This window comes from Tachypleus tridentatus, chromosome 3 (genome assembly GCF_004210375.1).
Source record: "Tachypleus tridentatus isolate NWPU-2018 chromosome 3, ASM421037v1, whole genome shotgun sequence".
Classification (NCBI taxonomy): domain Eukaryota; kingdom Metazoa; phylum Arthropoda; class Merostomata; order Xiphosura; family Limulidae; genus Tachypleus; species Tachypleus tridentatus.
The window spans coordinates 69,419,038-69,438,691 of record NC_134827.1 but is presented as its reverse complement, the minus strand read 5'-3'; the positions used below and the strand labels follow the sequence as shown (position 1 = coordinate 69,438,691).

Genomic DNA, 19,654 nt, shown 5'->3' with positions numbered 1-19,654 from the left:
GTCTGTCTATACCAAGGGTCTCCACAATGGACCACCAGAGATTGATGAGACATTTCCAGGGGTGGAAAATCACTCGAAGTGGGTGAGTTTATTTGTTTTTGAATTTCGCAAAAAGCTACTCGAGGGCTATCTGTGCTAGCCGTCCCTAATTTAGCAGTCTAAGACTAGAGGGAAGGCAGCTAGTCATCACCACCCACCGCCAACTCTTGGGCTACTCTTTTACCAACGAATAGTGGGATTGATCGTCACATTATAACGCCCCCACAGCTGGGAGGGCGAGCATGTTTGGCGCGACGCGGGCACGAACCCGCGACCCTCAGAATACGAGTCGCACGCCTTACGCGTTTGGCCATTCCGGACCTCGAAGTCGGTGAGAAATTGTTAATACAGAAGCATTATTATACAACATATTAAATATTGTTGGTCAAATGGATATATTGTACAGAAAGCGGAGTCGTAAGATCAAGGAAATAAAAATACTGGCTGTAAATTAATTGTACAAATATGCATGAGTCATCTACGAGTCTGGACAAGAAAGTCGTATGCTCTCCGCCACCCAACTGAGAGTTGTAATTGAGCCAATCATGAAGCATTGTGAGCGTGACGTATTCTTCAATATGTTTTAGGTACATTCTGGCTTATATTCCTGATTATTACCAACGGTAGTTTTTCTTGGTTATTTTAATTATTTATTGGTGTTTGCTGTATCCGGAAGTGGAGGTGTGAGTTTCTTCAGTTGAAAAAGGACATTAGGTACCGTAATTAATAAAACAGTACTTAAAATAAGCAACTGAAAATTTTGTGTTTCAGATCTACGAAAAGTGTGTAATGTTGTGCCACATGGTCACGTAATTAGATAACAACAAAAATTAAATATAATCTCTATTACTTTATATATTTCTATGCACTTATCTTATGCTTTAAATTTAAAACATTAAGACATTGATCTGTGCTTCTTGTAGTCTGCTGATAAAGTTCACTTATTAAGCTTTAGCCACGACCCCATTAACCGTAATGGCAGCCGCAGGTCCAAAAAAGAAGTGCTGACAATATTCACTAAATTACTTGAAACTTGGATGCATACCTTCGCTTGCACGTGAAACGAAGCCTATGTGCCTCCTATGCGAAAAGGTTTTTGTAAATGATGCTATGAAACATCCAAATTTGAAAGACTACCTTCAAAGAATTCATACTCATAAGAAAGACAAAGATTCTGGTCCTATTTTGAAATGCTTGCCTTTAAGTGCCAATAGAGTTCAAAGACGTGTTGATGAGATGGCTGAAGAAAAAACTTTGGCACCTAAGCTTATGCATTGTAAGTTTTCCATCCAACTTGATGAATCAACTTTTGGTAGTTCAAACATTGTCATGGCTTACGTGAGGTATTTTAGTAAAATTCAAAAACAAGTTATTGACGAGCTTTCGTTCCCTAGGTATCTTAAAGGTGATGCAAAAGGGGTGACGATTTTCAATGCTTGGAGGAGTATTTGAACAAGCACAATATTCCACTCAGCAATATAACTGCAGTTGCCACAGATGGAGCACTTTCAATGGTTTGCTGTTACAGAGGATTTGCTACCTTTCTTAAAGAAAAGGTTCCAGATGTGCGTACTGTTCAATGTGTATTACACAGACACCACCTTGTGGCAAAAAATCTCAGTGACGAATTATATGATACTCTAAGGGTGTGCATCAGGTCGATAAATAAAATTAAAGCACATTCACTTAATTTGCGACTGTTTGCTATGCTATGTGATATAAATGATCAATTGGTAAACCAATTACTGTTGCATACTGAAGTGAGGTGGCTGTCAAGAGATGTTTGCTTGCAAAGGCTTGTCAAGTTTTATGACACAACTGTGGAGTTTCTTACAGATGTGGATTCCTTTCTATGTGATTAGTTGAAAAAGAATAAGAATCATCTTTTCTATTTGGCAGATCTATATTCAAAATTTAATGATGTACAGACCCGTCTGAAAGGTAAAAATGTAACAATTATTCAAATCCAAACAATCCTCTTAGGATTCCAAGTCAAAATAGGCCTTTTTAAAATTCATTACTATGAATACATTTTCAGTAATTTTCAAACTTATTGCAACTGGAAGATAAAGACCAAATTATTTCTGATGATGACTTGGATATATACATAAAGCACCTTGAAAAATCGAGTGAAGACTTTAAAGTGTGCTTTGAGGACTTGGAGAAAATGCACGTACCTGACTGGATTGTTATGCAATTTGATTTGGAAATAGAAAAGATAATTATTGTATTTAATTTACAAGATGAATTCATTGAACTTTCCGTGAATCTCGAAGCTAAATCACTGTTCAAAAATACAACCCTCAGCAACTTCTGGAGTAATGTAAGTGTTGTTAATAAGTATCCAAAATCTTTCGCAATGGTGAACCATTTTTACTTGCATTCCCAATTTTCTATATGATTGAAGCTGGTTTTACCCATGTAAATTCAGTCCAAACAAAGCAGAGGAACAAACTGAACATAGAAGAGTGCAGTGATTTAAGACTAAAACTCACAAATTTACAAACAAATATTAGTGCTCTTCTCAACGATCATCAACCACATCCCTCCCATTACAGACATCACACGGTCAATAAAAAGGTAAAGTTAGTTTATCATAATATATTATTATTATTTGTATGTTTTTATTAAGTTATTCTTCCTTTATAGATTTATATTACTTAAAAGAATGAAGGGGTCAATAAAAGGTCAAGGATTCCATGAAGAGGTTGACAGTCAAAAAGGTTTGGGACTTCTGATCTACACACACACACGTAATTATAGGCAAACTGTAAAAAGCTATAGTCCTCGAGTTAGGAGGCTCCACTAACACTGCCCCGGTTTTGTGTGTATGTTTGTTTGTTTTTATATTACCCAAACGAAGAGACGAAAATGGTAAACTTACAAATTTTAATGGATCTTGCGTTTAATTGCTTTTACACCTCTGCTACGATAGTTCATCCACAATTGTAATTATTTCTGAAGCTAATGCTTTTTGTTTATTTAAAAGTAACATTTATATTTACTCCATACATACACCCTAAAAAATGTTTAGCAAGTCAAAAGTGCACTCAAAAATTATATATATGTGCAACAAAATAAAGATAAATATGGCTTCACTTCTTTTTTTATTATTTTTGTCAATTGGTCAATCCCATAATAGTACGAGCAAGTAATTTTAGTAACGCCTTCATTCTATGCGATTTTTCATCACATTGTAAGACCAAACGAAATCAATTCAGATTTCATTGATACTAGCAGAAACAAGGTCCTATGGGCATCTGTTTGTTAGTAATTACTAACTGTAGTATTCATATCTCATTGAAAAATTGAGAAAACAATTAACATTTTCTAAAAAATAATTTTCTCGGAAATGTGACACGGGAAAAGTGTTCGGATTGTGCTAATATAAATTCTTTTGTTTTTATATGTTAAAAGTTGTACCCTCTATTGAAGAACAAACATTATTTAGTACCATATTTACAAATTACATCAATAAAGATATCAAGCTCTCACGCACAGTCCTGGTGAAAATCGTGTTCTTATTGTGAGGAGAGTACTTTTATTTGAAACTGAGTTCCGAGACAAAGAAATGGTTGTTGTATATACTATAGTTATTTTCTTAATTGATTGAATTTTGAACACTCAAAGTGTGAACTTCTTTATACATTTTTGTTTGGGGTTCTATTGAAGAGATGATGTCACGTTATATTTATTATTTCGGTAACATACATAGATAGATACACACTATGTCCATTATAGTGAGATTATTCTTTTTAGATTCTACTGAAATCGAAATGAAAACGTGGAGGATGCTCCTTTCAGCCATGGCGGCATTATAATGTTAAGATAAACCCACTATTCGTTAATAAAGAGTAGCTCAAGATTTGGTAGTGAGTGGTTTGACTAATTTGTTTTCCTTTTAGTCTATCACTGCTGAATTAAAGTCGGTTAGCACAAATAACCCTCGAATAGCGTTGCGTTCCCAACCCCCCCAGTAGCACAGCGGAATGTCTGTGGGCTTACAATGTTAGACCACCTCACACTAAACATATTCGCCCTCTGAGTCGTGGAGGCGTTATAATGTGCGGTCAGTCCCACTATTCGTTGGTAAAAGAGTAGCCCAAGAGTTGGAGATGGGTGGTGATAACTAGCTTCTTCCCTCTAGTCTTATTGTTAAATTAGGGATTGCTAGCGCCGACAGCCCTTGTGTAGCTTTCGCGAAATTCGAAACGAACAAACAAAACAATTCTAGAAACAAGGTTACTATACCGTGGTAGACAAAGTACAGATAGCCCATTGCATAGATGCATGCTTAATTGCAAAACAACAACTTTGTATTAATTTAAAAATCAAACCAGTGCGTTCATTGTTAACCTCAAGTACGCAGTTTTTGATAATGATCATACTAGCGATCGAAAAATAAACCAAACTTCAGAAAGAAAAAAACATATTGAAAGTTCTAATATCTTCAAATATTTATCAACAGTATAGCTCAAAAATTGATTAACATGAATCTAGTCACCTTTAATAAGAGCAATCTCTTTGGCTTTCCAATCATAATGATATTTCGGTAAAGAAATAACAATTGCAAGTTTCTTTTAGTTTCGCCAGTCAAAATAATTCGATAAGAAAGTTCTTATGGATACATTATTTATCTTTAAACATTAAGAACTTGAAATACATTTTGTAGAATAGTCTTTTAGTTTTACATAAATGAAATATACGAATATAAAATAACACTATAAATAAATATTTATTTTAAAATATTTCACTTACAGTCCTGTATGAATAAAGCCAATGTTTAGATTAAAACCAGCTTATGAAGAATTATTGAGTATTAATTATAACCATATTTATAGTTAACTTACTTAAAGTTGAAGTGCTACCTTAATAGGAAGTTTATCATTAATAACATGTTATAGTATTCAGCCTAATTTTCTCGGTTAGAGGTATAGTCCTAAGGTTAAGCCTACGTTAAACTAATTGAACCAGCCTCCATTAAATTGAAACAGTATAAAAGTAACGTTACTAAAATATTCATTCAACTAACTGTTATATTAAAAATATGAAGTTTATTGATATATGTATATTAAATATTCACTTACATACACTTGGCTGACAAGTTCTCTCAATTCCTAATCTTACCTTTCTACTCCATAAAGAAATATCGCTTTACAAAAATGTTGGGGCCTACACGATTTCATATACAAGGACCAATGAGAAGTCTCAGAAAACCGTATTTCGATTTCCCTCGAGATGGTTTATGCATAAACGCAATGTTTTTAGAGTAAGATAACACATGTACTTTCACGTAGGATATCGGATATTTTTATTTCTCATCTCAGTGAATCTTCGTTTTAAACTTTAACGGTAAACAAAAACGAGTATGATCTTAGTATATTAAAGATGTTTTTTTTTCTTTTTGTAATTACTTAAATTCAAAGTGTCAGGTTATACTCTTAAATCGGCATTGACGTAAGTTTATAAAAGTTATAATAGCCTGTGCGTTCTAAAATTGTTTACAAAGTATTTGTTTTGAATTTCGCGCAAAGCTACTCGAGGGCTATCTGCGTTAGCCGTCCATGATTTAGCAGTGTAAGACTAGAGGGAGAGCAGCTAGTCATTACCACCCACTGCCAACTCTTGAGCTGCTCTTTTAGCAATAAATAGTGGGATTGATCGTGACATTATAACGTGCCCACGACTGAAAGGGCAAGCATGTTTGGTGTGACAGGGATTCTAACCCGCGACCCTCGGATTACGAATCGAGTGCCTTAACCACCTAGCCATACCGGACCTATTTGCTTTTGTATCAGCTAAATCCAAACAGCGGCGAATCACTCAAATATTTACTAAGTCAACCATGTAAGTTTTCATTATCAATATTAACAGTCCTTCTTTTAAAATGGTCGTGTGCTTAGGTGTATTGGAATTAAAATCTGTGGGTTGTGAGTTCGAATCCCATAATAGAACATGCTCGCACTTTCATTAGTGGATATAATGTAACGGTCAATCCTACTATTTCGTTGGTAGAGTAGCCCTAGAATTGATGGCGAATGATGTTAATTTGTTACTTTCCCTCTAGGCTATTACTTCTAAAATGTAGAAGGTTAGCGTAAATAGCCCTCGAGTAGCTTTGCGCAAAATTAAAGAAACTTTTCACTACTTTCATCAAATAATCAAAAAGACTCCCGCACAACGATAACACTTGTTACAACAACATTCTCTTCACTTGATGATGTTTATTATTTGCATAATTGAAACTGATTATTTATAAATCCTCCAAAACATTTGGTTTTCCTTTTTGAGTTTTCAAAATCTGATTGCTTTTCCGGTTTCATGATTTGGAAATATGGTTGTCCTGTGATATGTTATGTGCATATACAGATACATAAAAACAGGTTTCATGGAGGTAAGCAAATTATTATCGACGTGATGATGCGGATCATAACTCAGCCTTGTGAAATTTTACATTTCTTTTCTAGTCTGTGCTTGGAAAACTGAAAAAACAAACAAACTGGGGATATTTTTCTAAGATATATCAAATACTTACGCTTTCTTATTTATAATATTAATAAATATTATACTGTAATAATTCAAGTTTATATACCGTTAAATTTTAACACGAGATTTTTTACTGCGGAGACTGTTTATGATGTAAACCACAGCTACGAGAAGACGAAGATGTGAAAAACGACGTACATCCTACTAACAGCTAAATTTTTAAATAAGTATTCCTATTATGCAGAACCAAAAAATCTTGAGCTTGTTTATTTAAGCACAATTAACTTAATATTGGACATAAAATATTAACCTTAACTAATTTTATTAATTATACCATTATCAAGCTATATTAACGTAAGATAAGGGTTAAACTGAGTCAAAGCCTAACGCCACAGACAGTAAAACTAAAAATATAGTCTTTGATAAGGCCTAAACATTAAAAGTGAAACTGTAACAAATGTAATAAAAATTATACCTGACTATTAACTAACTACAAAGCTTATTACAAGGAGAATAAACGCCAGATATTTTTATTCTAATGTTTTAGCAATTGTTTGTAATGACGTGGTTGAAAAATGCAAAATATGAAATCAAACTTGATTTTCACAACTTTTCTTACGCTTGTTAACAATAATGCTGCACAGCAATATATTTCGGAATTACAACACTAGAAACTGAGATTCAATACATATAGTTTTGTGCTTAACTTCAAACGAATAAGTAATAGTGATATAACAGTCAAGTTTACCTTGCAAATTAAGTTGCAACGTTTATGTTTTATTGTAAATATTAGTTTGCCTTGTGATGAAGAAAGTTTTGTTAATTGAAAATGGTGGTTTAAAATGCCCAAACTATCGAAACGTTATCCACCCACTATTAAAGTTTGTTTTCAACTTATAACATTAGGATGGATTAATGTTAAAAAGTATTTACAATATTTATTCGAATATTTCATCTGATTTATCAAATTGAATGCTAACGTGCTTTTGATTACTCAGTTTTGACTTTTTCTGTTAACTAGTAAGAAAGACAGAAATTTAATAATTTGGCATACTAAAAACAATTTATTATGACCCTAAACTTTTAGCAACAGAATTTTGTACTGTAAGAAAGGATTGAAAAACGTTAACTTCGTAGTTTTACAGGCTATAAATATTTTTGCTTGTTTCTTTTCTTAATGTAATAATTTTACGTATTTGTATTTAAATTGTGCCTAGTTAGTAGTATTAATTGATTTTAGCTAAATTATATTCGTAGCTTTAACCCGAAAGTCGTCAATGATTTGAATAAGGACACGAAGGCGATAAGTTTAAACTCAACAGAGCGAAAGGTAACGAATAGCTTTGGATACTAATGCATAACAAACAACGCCCAAATTAGGATTTCGATACCTGCCGTGGGCAGAGCACACACAGCTGATTGTGTGGCTCTCCGCTTTACTACAAACAACCAAAAATACTTCATAACATAAAAAAATACACTTAAGTTAGTATTTGAAATAATATAACAAGCTACTTGCACACAAGTTTATATTTGAATAATAAGGTATGACAAATGCCTTTAAACACATATTTAGAAAAGTTTAAAATATTTCACAATCAGAAATTAGATAGTCGTTTCGTTTTATTCAAGTGTGTTGTAAGCAAATACTTCTCTTTAAGAAATGTGTATGTGAAACGCTCAGTATCAGAATTTGATCAGTAACTGGAAAAAGAAATTCGTTTCGTGATCTTAGTTTGTCAAAATTATTAAAGAACGCAATCAGATGTTATTTCGATGTTCAGGCAAATTACTTTGCTCAAATTGGAAACGCAAAACAGACTATATGTCAGGAACGAAGAAGGACAACGGGACTGTTGCTTCGACCTGTATGGAAAATCTTTTGAACTATTTGGAAAACCAGAAATACTAAACAGGAAAATATTGTAATATAAAACAGTTTCGAGATTGAGATGCACAGTGAAACACATGCAAACTTTGTCAAAAAAAAAATTCTAAGACTTGAAGTTAAATAAAAGTATAACCGGTTTAAACGCCAAGCAGTGCTTAACGTTTAACCGATCTAAAATCCAGAGCTCATTTCTAAATACAGAAACACTGCACTCATTTTAAGTTCTCTAAACTGCTTTACTCCTCCTCAGCCCTGGCCGTTTTGACCAAATGGTTTAGGCGTTCGACTCCTAATCTGAGGGTCGTGAGTTCGAATCCCCGTTACACCAAACATGTTCGCCCTTTTAGCCGTGGGGGCGTTATAATGTTCGATCAATCCCATTATCCGTTGCTAAAAGAGTAGCCCAAGAATTGGCGGTGGGTGGTGACAACTAGTTGCTTTCCTTCTATTCTTACACTGCTAAATTAGGGACGGCTAGTGCAGATAGCCCTCGTGTAGCTTTGCGCGAAATTCAAAAACAAACAAACAATCCGTTTAATCACAATTAGCAGTCTCAATAATGTTTACTTTGTTATTTTGTAAAGTTCAAAATACTTGCCCTTAGATTCATCATTATGCATTTTGTACCCTCAGTTTAGGCTTTGTCAAATTAGAACATCGTGAAAATTTTAATGTTTTATTGATATCATATATGTATCATAGGAAAGTGAAATGTGTGGTATTGACAAACCACAACTCCCTTCGTCATTATCATTGGCGTATCTTGAAGCCAATTCTAAATTTAATACCAATTTCACATTTCCAACACAACCCACCAAAATGGCATGAGAATTACAACCTTTGGTTAGATTGGATGAAACAAAACTGTCAAGTACAGGATATTCTACATGGCCACAGCCCATGAGATTCACAAATACGTCCTCACTGTCACAAGCAACTAACAAGTGACGTATAACAACAAAACGCTTGTTGTTGTTTTTTTCAGTTTAATGTTGATCCTGTGAATGTTTACAATACATAATATGTACGTGCTCATATACAGATCTTAATAAGTAGGATTTGTAAACATGATGGAAGTGTAGCTCTAAGGTTATAAATATGTATTGCTGAACTTTAGTGCAGCCCTATTGTTCGTCACATATATATCACCATCTGTGCATGATGTTCAGAAAACATATAGGTTCAAAAATTCTATTGAAATAAAAAATATGAAGTCTTCTCGCCATCTGTATCTTTTCACGTCTAACACTGCCAACAAACACAAGTAAACAATTAAACATGAGAACTTTTCGATTGGGCAAAAGCAGTAAATAAATGCTGTCGTTCCTGTTCTTTATTGGCTTAAACTATAATTTATTTAAGGTATACTGAGAGAAGTTTAATATGAATTCGGTAATGTTTCTTTCTATGTGTACTATTTGGTGTCAAGCGCGAACCAGTAGCTGACTTGTGGTGCAGTAATTGACACATCAAACAGTGCATCATACCCTGTCAAACACAGTCCAGTAATTAACATGTCAGACTGTGTACCACATCTTGTTAAACACAGTTCGGTAACTAGCATGTCGGACTGTATACCACATTTTGTCAAACTTAGTTCAGCAAGTAACTAATTAGCAGTAGTTAACGTGTTGGACTGTGTATTGCATTCTGTCAAGCACAATCTAGTGGTTGAAGTGTTCGTCTGCATATCATATTTTATCCAATGAATCACATATCATTACCATAAAAAGAAAAAAGTATTGCACACCTTACTTTGGGATCTTAAGTCAAATCCTTCTATTCAGATTGATAAGGGTAGTCTAAGGTGTTGACAAGTTACTTTTTCTTTGCTATGTCTTTTCAACATTTGGAAGGGCTAATTCAGACTAGATACAATATTTGTAACTAACAATTAGAAATTTAAGCCAGCTTGGTTGGGTTGTTTTAAGCACAAAGCTACACAACAAACTATTTATCATCTGCTCATCATAGATATCAAAATCCAATTTTATTATAAAAACAGCTGTAATTGTTTTTAGTGTGTGAAATAAACATGACAATAAATGACATTCACATAAAAATAATGCTTTCTTTTCCTTATTAAGCACAAATACACACGATCACAAATATTGAAACCTGGTTTTTTGTGGTGTAAGCCCGGAGACTTAATTGCTGAGTCGCTGGGAGCACCTTATTTGTAAAACAAGTACAATTTCTTTGTTGTGTATTTAAGCACAAACCTACACAAAGGACTATTTCTGCTCTGTTCACCACGGATTGCGAAACGCGGTTTTTAGAGTATAAGTTCGTAGACATACCGCTGTGCCACAGGAGGGGAGGACAAACAAAAACAGAATAAAATAGCTGTTAGTTTAGTAAATTAATGGTTGATTTGTGATGACTGAAATAGCATAATTGGAGTATTGTATCAAACTAGGTAAGCTTCTGTTTATTTGTTTTGAATTTCGTGCAAAGTTGCACAAGGGCTATCTGCGCTAACCGTCCCTAATTTAGCAGTGTAAGTCTCGAGGGAAGGCAGCTAGTCATTATCAACCATCACCAACTCTTAGGTTACTCTTTACCAACGAATAGTGGGATTGACCATTATATTACATTACCCGCTGAAAGAGACGAGCATGTTTAGTGTAACAGGGATTCGAACCCACGACCTTCATATAGCGAGTCGAGCGCCTTAACCACCTGGCCATGCCAGGACCAACTAGTTAAGTAAAATGAACTCTATTTCAATAAAAGCAAATGGAAGGAAACTACTGAAAAACGAACCTAAGAAAACACAACACCCATAACCAACAGATACTGGAAGAAACAGATGAAATTCACCTTCTTCCTGTAGCTGACCAACCAGAAAGCTATAAGTCAAAAGTCTGTAAGTATGCCTACTTCACGTGAGTCGTAAAATAGTATACAATTAACTGTTATGAGTAAGAGTTGATAGAGCTTCTGTGATCGAACTTTATTACAGAAAGTAACTGCCAGGGCCGGGTTTAGTACATTCTAAGTTAGAAACTTGGGAGACATGAAAAATGTAATATGGAAATATGTTATATGCGATATATGCATTTAATATGTAGATACATACATGTGCGCTCGTAAATATGATGTTGACTGTTTATAAATAAAGTAAATACTTGATAATATAAACAAATCTAATTGGCACAACTGTTGTGTTTATAACTAGATATTTAAGATTTTAACTTTAATTTAACAAACTTTGACTCAACGTGTTTTATACAATAAAATAAATAATGTTTTATTTCTTCTTTCTTAAATAAATATTTCATAGGATTAAGTGAGGATGTCCATGGCACGTCATAGTGAAAATACAAGCGGTATTCATACCAACCAAAAGTATGGTGAGTGTCAGCAAGCATATAGTAAAATGTTTATATAAATGACATTTCTAATACTAATAACAATAATAGATGTTCAATTAGGACAGAGACTAGGTGTTTATTGTTAGAGGCAAGGAGTATTCAGTAATAGCAGTCTAGCACATTACTCTTATTAAAAGCTCATATTTTGTGTGCTAATCTTAAATATAATTAATATTAAAAGTGAAAGTATAATATTTAGATTTGTTTATCATCGTGATTTAGCTTAAGCATTTTATTGTCACGACTGTAACATTATTACTTATACACTTTTAATTTACACCTCAGATTTTAGTGAATTAAAAACAACAACTCATTCTCGACACACTGCTTGTGCTAAAGAACTTCCATTAAAGGGAAACAAAAGTTCGTCCAGCTGCTTCTCCTCACCAAACCTATCAAAGCGAAGGCCACACCCTAGACAACAAAATTCCTTATTATGGTAAATTATTATTTTTATTTTTTATTCTGAAGAACTTGTTAAACGTAATTTCAAAAGTCTTCCTTTATATTTGGTACTTGCTTACAAAGTTTGATTTGGTTTGTTTTGAATTTCGCACAAAGCTACACGAGGGCTATCTACTTCAGCTATCACTAATTTACCAGTGTAAGAGGAAAGACTACTTATTTATCAACGAATAGTGGGATTGACTGTACCATTATAACGCCCCCACGGCTGAAAGGACGCGCATGTTTGGTGCGACGGGGATGTTTACAAAGTCAAACTGAATTAAGACATTTGATTTTTCGTGATAACACATAGTAATACATGATACATAAAAGGAAATATTTGTGATACATCTCTAGGCGCTTCAAGCTTATTCTCATCTATAATATTTCTTAACAGTTGCGTTACTTGAACTCAGTAACTTCTAAAATATTACATTTTTGGTAGTTAGTTATAAGGACTTATTCACAACCACTACACATACATTTTGTTGTCAGTTTAAATTTCAGTGGAAAACGTCATTATCAATTTGGATTTTAAGATATTTTTGATTTAATAAACAAACTATTGTTATTATGTCTTTTAACGCAAACTGGAGATTATTGTGAGACATTTCTACAAACGTATATAGAAGACACTTGCCGACCCGTACATTATAGAATATCTCACCGTCAGTGTGACATTCAAACCCTCAATACTAACAATGTTATTGCAAAACATTATGGAAAGGAACATGTCCCACCACCAGGGGCGTAGATTTTTTACACCCGATGGGGGGGGGGAAGATTTTTGCAACCATTTATATGGACTGTTCAATTTGCAAATTGGTAATCTCTGATTACGTGAACTTGAAAGCTGTAAACGTGCAGTCACAGAGTAATCTTGTTGCCACGATACTTCAAGGTTTCCGTGTAGGTTTGTAAAGTGAAGTGTTGTGAACAGTTTTCAAAATGTAAATAGAATAAAGACAAATGTGTCACAAATTAACTGCCACATGAATTTATTCCTGCACACTGCATAGTATAAAAGATGGCCATTATACTTGACAAGGTTACTAATAACTTTCATTGCATGAATTACGTTTTTTAAATATTAATAAAATTAGTAATTTCCCTTGATAAGTTATATCTACTGAAAAACTGTTCATGTTGTTTGATAAAAATAATTAAAATGTCTTTGCGAACTCTTGAAAATTACACATCGATACAATGTAGCACATAATTATTCATACTTTTCATTGAATTAAGGTTCATTTAGTCCTCTAGTCTACATGTTCCCAAACGTAGACCTCCTTTATAATGATCTGTTTATGAATTCTTTCATAAGCTCTTCTATATTTATCTTGTCGACCTCATCTTTAAGAGTGTGACAAACTGCTACATGGTTGAGGCGGCACTGAAACATACTTGACCTTAACCACGTCTTCAAACGTCTTAATGCAGGAAAGCTGTGTTCACATTCGTAACTGAATACTGGACACACAAGCAAAATTTTCATAAGAAGAAACACTTCACTGAACATCTGCTGGCTTGTTTCATGCATTTTACAGTAAGCATCCCTTGCACCTTTCAGAGATACTGCTTTTGTTGTTCCTTTGAACATGGGCAACTGAAACTCGAGCCATTGTGCAGAGATTTCTGGATAGAAGTTTATAACCGAGTTGTCAATCTTGCCAGATGTGATCATGTTCTCAAGTGCCAGATATTGCCTCAAGTCATTGTTGTCTGCATTGAGTCTAGTGGTCAGATGTTCTATGACTGTGTCCACAAATTCAAAATATTGGCTTCTGTAGTAATCTCTAGCTGTTGCAGAATGATGTGCTAAGCCATATTTGGATCACCTGTGATCCTTCTGGGGAAGTCTGCGAATGCGTGGTAGTTCAATAGGCCCCAGATCTAGAGAAGTAACCTTTTTCTCAGCTTCATCAAATATCTTGTTGTAATATTCCTCTGTTCGCAATACCTGCAATTGCTCAACTGTCATTGCAGATGCTTCAATCATGCCAGATACTGTCGCTGATTTTGATTGGAATGCACGGTTTAGTTCTTCTAATGCAGCTAATGGGTGCTGAGCCATCAACAATCCTAAAACTATCTTTTCTTTGTCAAATCTGTCTAGCAGATCTCGTGCTTTCACTGCTACATCTGATTTTTCATTTGCTAATTCAGACAAAGAATCAACAATGTCACTGTAGTGATCATTAGCACATGTAATTGCAGATAGACGACACAACCAGCGTGTTGGACACAGTGGGTAGATGTATTTAACTGGACCATCGTGGCTGTCTGATGGTACAATATTTTCAAAGATTGTCTTGTATTTGCCTGACCTCTGAAGCAAGACACCAAGTTCATGTACCCACTGGATAGAATCTCGAACACATTGACAAGCTTTAACTGCATGTTGCATTATTAAATTTAGCCTTGTGTGCTCCGCAGTGAAAAAACAAAGCTGGCGGTTGCTTCTCTTTTATTTTTGCCTGGCATCCACTGTACACACCACTCATGTTAGCGGCTCCATTATAAGTTTGTGCTCTTAATCCTGACAGTGGTAAATTGAGTCTAGTCAGTACATCAAGTATAGTCGAGAATATTGTTTCACCAGTTGTATTAGAAACACTGTACAAACCAAGAAATGTCTCGTGGACATCAAGGTTCTCATCTACGTATCGTACACATATTGCTTCCTGTTTGGCACCTGTAACATCTAGAGTGCCATCAACCATTAATGCAAAGATTTTACTTTGCAGCACTTCGTATGCTATGTTCCTCAATATTTCCTGATTGAACATCTCAATTATTTCATTCTGAGCCTGGGGTGATGTGAATGTGGTTTTCATTGACAAGTAGGCCGTCAACTCAGGATCTTCCTCTTCCAGGAGCTTCATTAACTGCATGAAGTTCCCCTCCGTATCAGTATGTCCACGTAATGCTAAGCCTTGACGCAGTAAGAAACATAAACTTCTGTATATTTTGGCTAGACTTCTTTTGCATTCTTCCTGCTGCTTCTTTTCTCAATCATGTAGCTGGACAGTCACTGAAGTTACATCAAGTGAACCTTCTGGAGATATAGCGAATCTGTGCTGAGAGGAGGATTGGTGTTCGTTGAATTTCTGTTTTGCCATTTTCCAGTTGCAAAAACCGGTGGATATGAAGGTATAAACCACTGGCCTCTCCAATTTCCTTGTAAAAAGGCCTCTATTTTCCGCCTTGGCACAATGAAAGCATATGACTTTTTGAGTCTAATTGTCGAAGTGCAGCCATGGGAACTCATCAAACCACTTGCCCTGGAAGTTGATATTTTGAGATTTTGCTTTCTGTCGAAAGTTGTGCATCTGGATGATATGGCTTTCCACACTGTATCTGTGGAGTGTCAGATTTTTTATTGCTGCACAAACTTGTTTCACAACTGTCTGGTGGTTCATGATATGCAATAGTTGCAGAAGCATTTTCAGACTCGTCCTCTGATGAACATGGTATTTCCTCTGTATGGCAAGTTTCTATTCCTTTGCTTGAGGTTGTTGGATTATCTGCATCTGCATTGTCACTTGTAGTACTAGTAACTTTTAGAACTGTCTAATATCGGAAAGTTTCAGGCGCTTGCTTGTTATAATTGGAATCTGTTTCCCAGATGACTCAACAGGCTAAAATACAGTCTTTATTGAAAATTTCTAACGTACAACGAACGAAGATAGAACAGAATGGAAGTAGGACTGAACTGTACAATGTATTTAAGTCGAACGCGCGAACCTCATAGTGACTACCGAGCCGACTGACCGCCTGGGCATTGCTGGGACAATAATTTGTGCTAGTTACAACACAAGTAATTGCAAGTTTCTCGAAAAATACTTAAACAATCACAAATATATTATATTCCTGTTAAAGCTCATCAAAAGGCAAACACGTTGTGATATAATGTCTATAAGCACGTGTATTAAATAAAAACACCTAAACAAAAACTAGCAATACAATCTCAGTAGAGGCTTCAGGCCGTTGAAATCGCCCCTTTTGTGTCCTAATTATACAAGAAAATACAATATTTTTACTATCTATGATAAGAAAATATATTGTTCTTTTACCATAAAGCATCAGCACTTTATTAGAGTGCAGTGATAACCTGAAATTTCATGGGCCACAAACACAGGAGGTCTAATGAGCCCTGTTGTAAAATCGAGGTTTAAACTAAAGGGAGCGGAGGGGGGTGATGTAGGGCGCGTCTGGATCCGAGCGGCCCGAACCTGTCGTTAACTGTACACTAAACGTACACTATGGTCAGCGGATTCGACAGCTAAGGAGAGTAAGGCGTTCGACAATAAAACCGGCTAGACATGCATAAGAACAAATGGCGTAGGAAAACCGCACAATATACACATAAGATTGATGCAGCTACAAGCTACAAATGGCCTGCCAGATCTAGATCACAGGAGTTTACGTTTGGGAGTAATATTTTCGAATATCATGCTCTGTTCAATCTATTGTGATGAAAATTTTACTGAATTTTACGCTACGTACAAGACGTAGGTAGATTCTGTGATAGTGCTTGCAAGCCTACTGACTGATACTTACGAACTATCGCTTAGATCGAAAAGCTTAAAAGCACGCCTATATTAAAGATGTACATTTCGGCTACTGAAAAAGCCTACATCTAGGCCTAATTATGTAATTCGATTGGTAAGAACACGAGAATCACAAGAACGAACACATAATTTGTAGGCCTGTGATGCAATAAAACAATTCAACAGACCAAACTGTAGAGGGGGATGATTGTATTTACCATATCCCCCACCTAAAATGAAAGGGGGATGCATACTCCCATCCCCCCAGGATCTATGCCCCAGCCCACCACAAGCTGATAGCATCTTATCGGATCTCAATATCATATTTAAATGTCATAAATTTCTGGATATAAAAAAATAAAGAATCCATTTTAATCCAGAAAAATAAACCTAAAATGAACAAATAAAAATGTTGAACATTAATGCAGAGATGTTAATGGAATTTTAAAGATTTTAATATGTTGAACTTTGACGTAATCCCTATATATACTTCTAAGGGTGAAAATATACGTTCAGACATTGTTTTATGTACGTATTGATATAACGAGCTGGGAAAATACTTAGTAATACAAATGTGAAGAAATATTTTAGACACATGACGTATTTTATTCTTAATACACTGATGTTAATAGGTTACTTATTGGTTTACACGTTATTTATTCAGCATTTTGGTTTGATTTGTTTCAACAATATAATCCAAGAATGTTTGATATTATTTTAATGTAATATGAAATTTCTAAACGTGTATCAATGCTCGATTCACGAATGACTGTGTACCTAGTTATATTAAACTAGTTTAGTTGACTTGTAGGATATCAATAGCTCCTGACGAAGTTCTAACAGTAAAATATAGATCTGATAAACTTAATTCTAGAGATATAGAAATCAATTTATTGGTATTTTTCTACCTATTTCAGCATCGATGGTAATCTTATTTTAAACTCTACTGTATTTATAATTTGAAAAATATGATTTGTAATCATATAGTAACTTTAGATTTTTTTTTTCTTCTTAGGCGCATTGCTTTACAATAGCCTATCTGTGCTGTGCTCACCACGAATATCGAAACCTGGTTCATAGCGTCATAACCCAAGCTACGTACCATTGAGCATATAAGAGCCCATGAATGAATGTAACGAAGGATATATAATCTGTTAACCAGACTGTATCTGCTATATCATCTACCGGTGAGGTCTTTGACCCACTCAGGGTTTATAAACTGACTGATATATTATAGACACAGCAATGCCCGTACGCTATTTATAAATTACTTGGACCACAACTGTTTCACTTTGGACCAGTTCGACCATCAATAAAATAAGAAACTTTTGGTAATGGCTTTGTTGCGTGCAACAGATTATTGTATTTAGCTTGCTTGCAACTAATTTGCCCTATTTTAGAGAAATAATAGTACTGCATACCACCTGTTGGCTTAAAACGCTAAAAACCAGGTTTTGATAACCATTGTGGGCAGAGACCAGATACCCCATTCTGTAGCTTTTTGCCAACAATCATATATATACCATGTAAGTTTTTCTTTTATACTATGCTACTGCTTCCTTTATATAATTATGTAAACTTATCATGAACAACCCAACGGGATATTCCAACCAAAGATTGAGGACAGCTGTTCTAGAGGATTAAATAAGGAATTATATTGCCCAATCTATTTTTATCTGATTTATGTTATAAGTAATAACGATGTGTGTATGATGAGCTTTGAAATGATTTTAAGCCTCGTTCTTAAGGAACGTAACTTTCAAAACACCAATTCTAATGTTACATAGATCAATAAATGCCTCCTCACAAGACGCAAACTATTGCGTAATACTTTATAAATTAAGTTCTATTTGTAATTAAACACAATGAACTATCTCCGCTCTGCCCACCACAAGTATTGAAAGCCGGTGTTTAGCATTATAAATCCGTAGACATGCCACTGTGCCACTGGGAAACATTTAAGTTTTGATTTTTGTGGTGATAACATCTTGTCATTTTCTGTACCAATCAAACGGTAATCAGTTATTTTCACAGATCACACATGGAGTCCAGATTGTTATAAATACATGTTACTGAAGGAAAAGATACAGCATAATATTTAAAACAAAACTGATGACTTAATGATAAATTAAGTATAGAGTTTTCTTTCTTCGCACTGGTGTCTACTTAATTACTGCAAATAGCCAGTGGAATATGAGTTTAATATAATATAAAAATGTCTTCTAACCAAGAGTATAGAAAATTACTAAGTAAATAGAAATAAAAATTACTACTTTTCTACCAAGTGGTTAGCAGAAATGTTAAAAACAAAACATCTGTTAAACTAAGTCCCCAGGTACATTTTTCTTAATTCTGATCCCTTGGTGAGACAGTAGTAAATTTATTGACTTACAACACTCAAAACCGGACTTTGATTCTGCGTTGGACACAGCAAATCGCCCAATGTGGCTTTTGCTATAATACAAATAAGCAATTTAGTAAAATATATAAATTTTAGATTAATGAAAACTGGGTAAAATGTTTGTTTATTCAATGTTATTTTTTTATATAGATAGCTTAATTTTGCACTATCATCAATATTTTCAGTAACAAATTGGTTGGTACAAATAGAGGTTTTTCAACTGTCAGTAGTGGCCGAACGTCTGGGTCATGTCATCGTCTACGTGGTCGAACTCCACTTTCTAGAAACACAACATCTAGTTGTACAGATCATATTCAACGAACTCCAAGAATATCTACCAGTACAACCATCCCCTACGCCCCTGAGAAATCTATTATTGTAGGTTAGTTGTAAAAATGTTTAGAGAAAACGACCTTTACACTCCATATATATATAATTTTCATTTTAATCAACGATTTGC

General features: G+C 34.6%; 2 protein-coding genes across 2 annotated transcripts in view; both read left to right on the top strand.

Annotated features, from left to right (window-relative positions):
• Positions 1–19,654, top strand: part of LOC143247092 (mutS protein homolog 4-like) — a 97,118-nt gene that overhangs the window by 13,271 nt on the left and 64,193 nt on the right. The window contains exons 4-7 of the mRNA XM_076494544.1: positions 17–82; positions 11,703–11,772; positions 12,079–12,232; positions 19,380–19,576. Coding sequence (XP_076350659.1) covers positions 11,715–11,772; positions 12,079–12,232; positions 19,380–19,576 — 409 coding nt within the window. The 5' untranslated portion in view covers positions 17–82; positions 11,703–11,714. The remainder of the gene's footprint in view (positions 1–16; positions 83–11,702; positions 11,773–12,078; positions 12,233–19,379; positions 19,577–19,654) is intronic.
• Positions 1,111–1,491, top strand: LOC143245894 (uncharacterized). Its single transcript, XM_076492147.1, has one exon. The coding sequence runs from the start codon at positions 1,111–1,113 to the stop codon at positions 1,489–1,491; it is 381 nt and encodes a 126-aa protein (XP_076348262.1).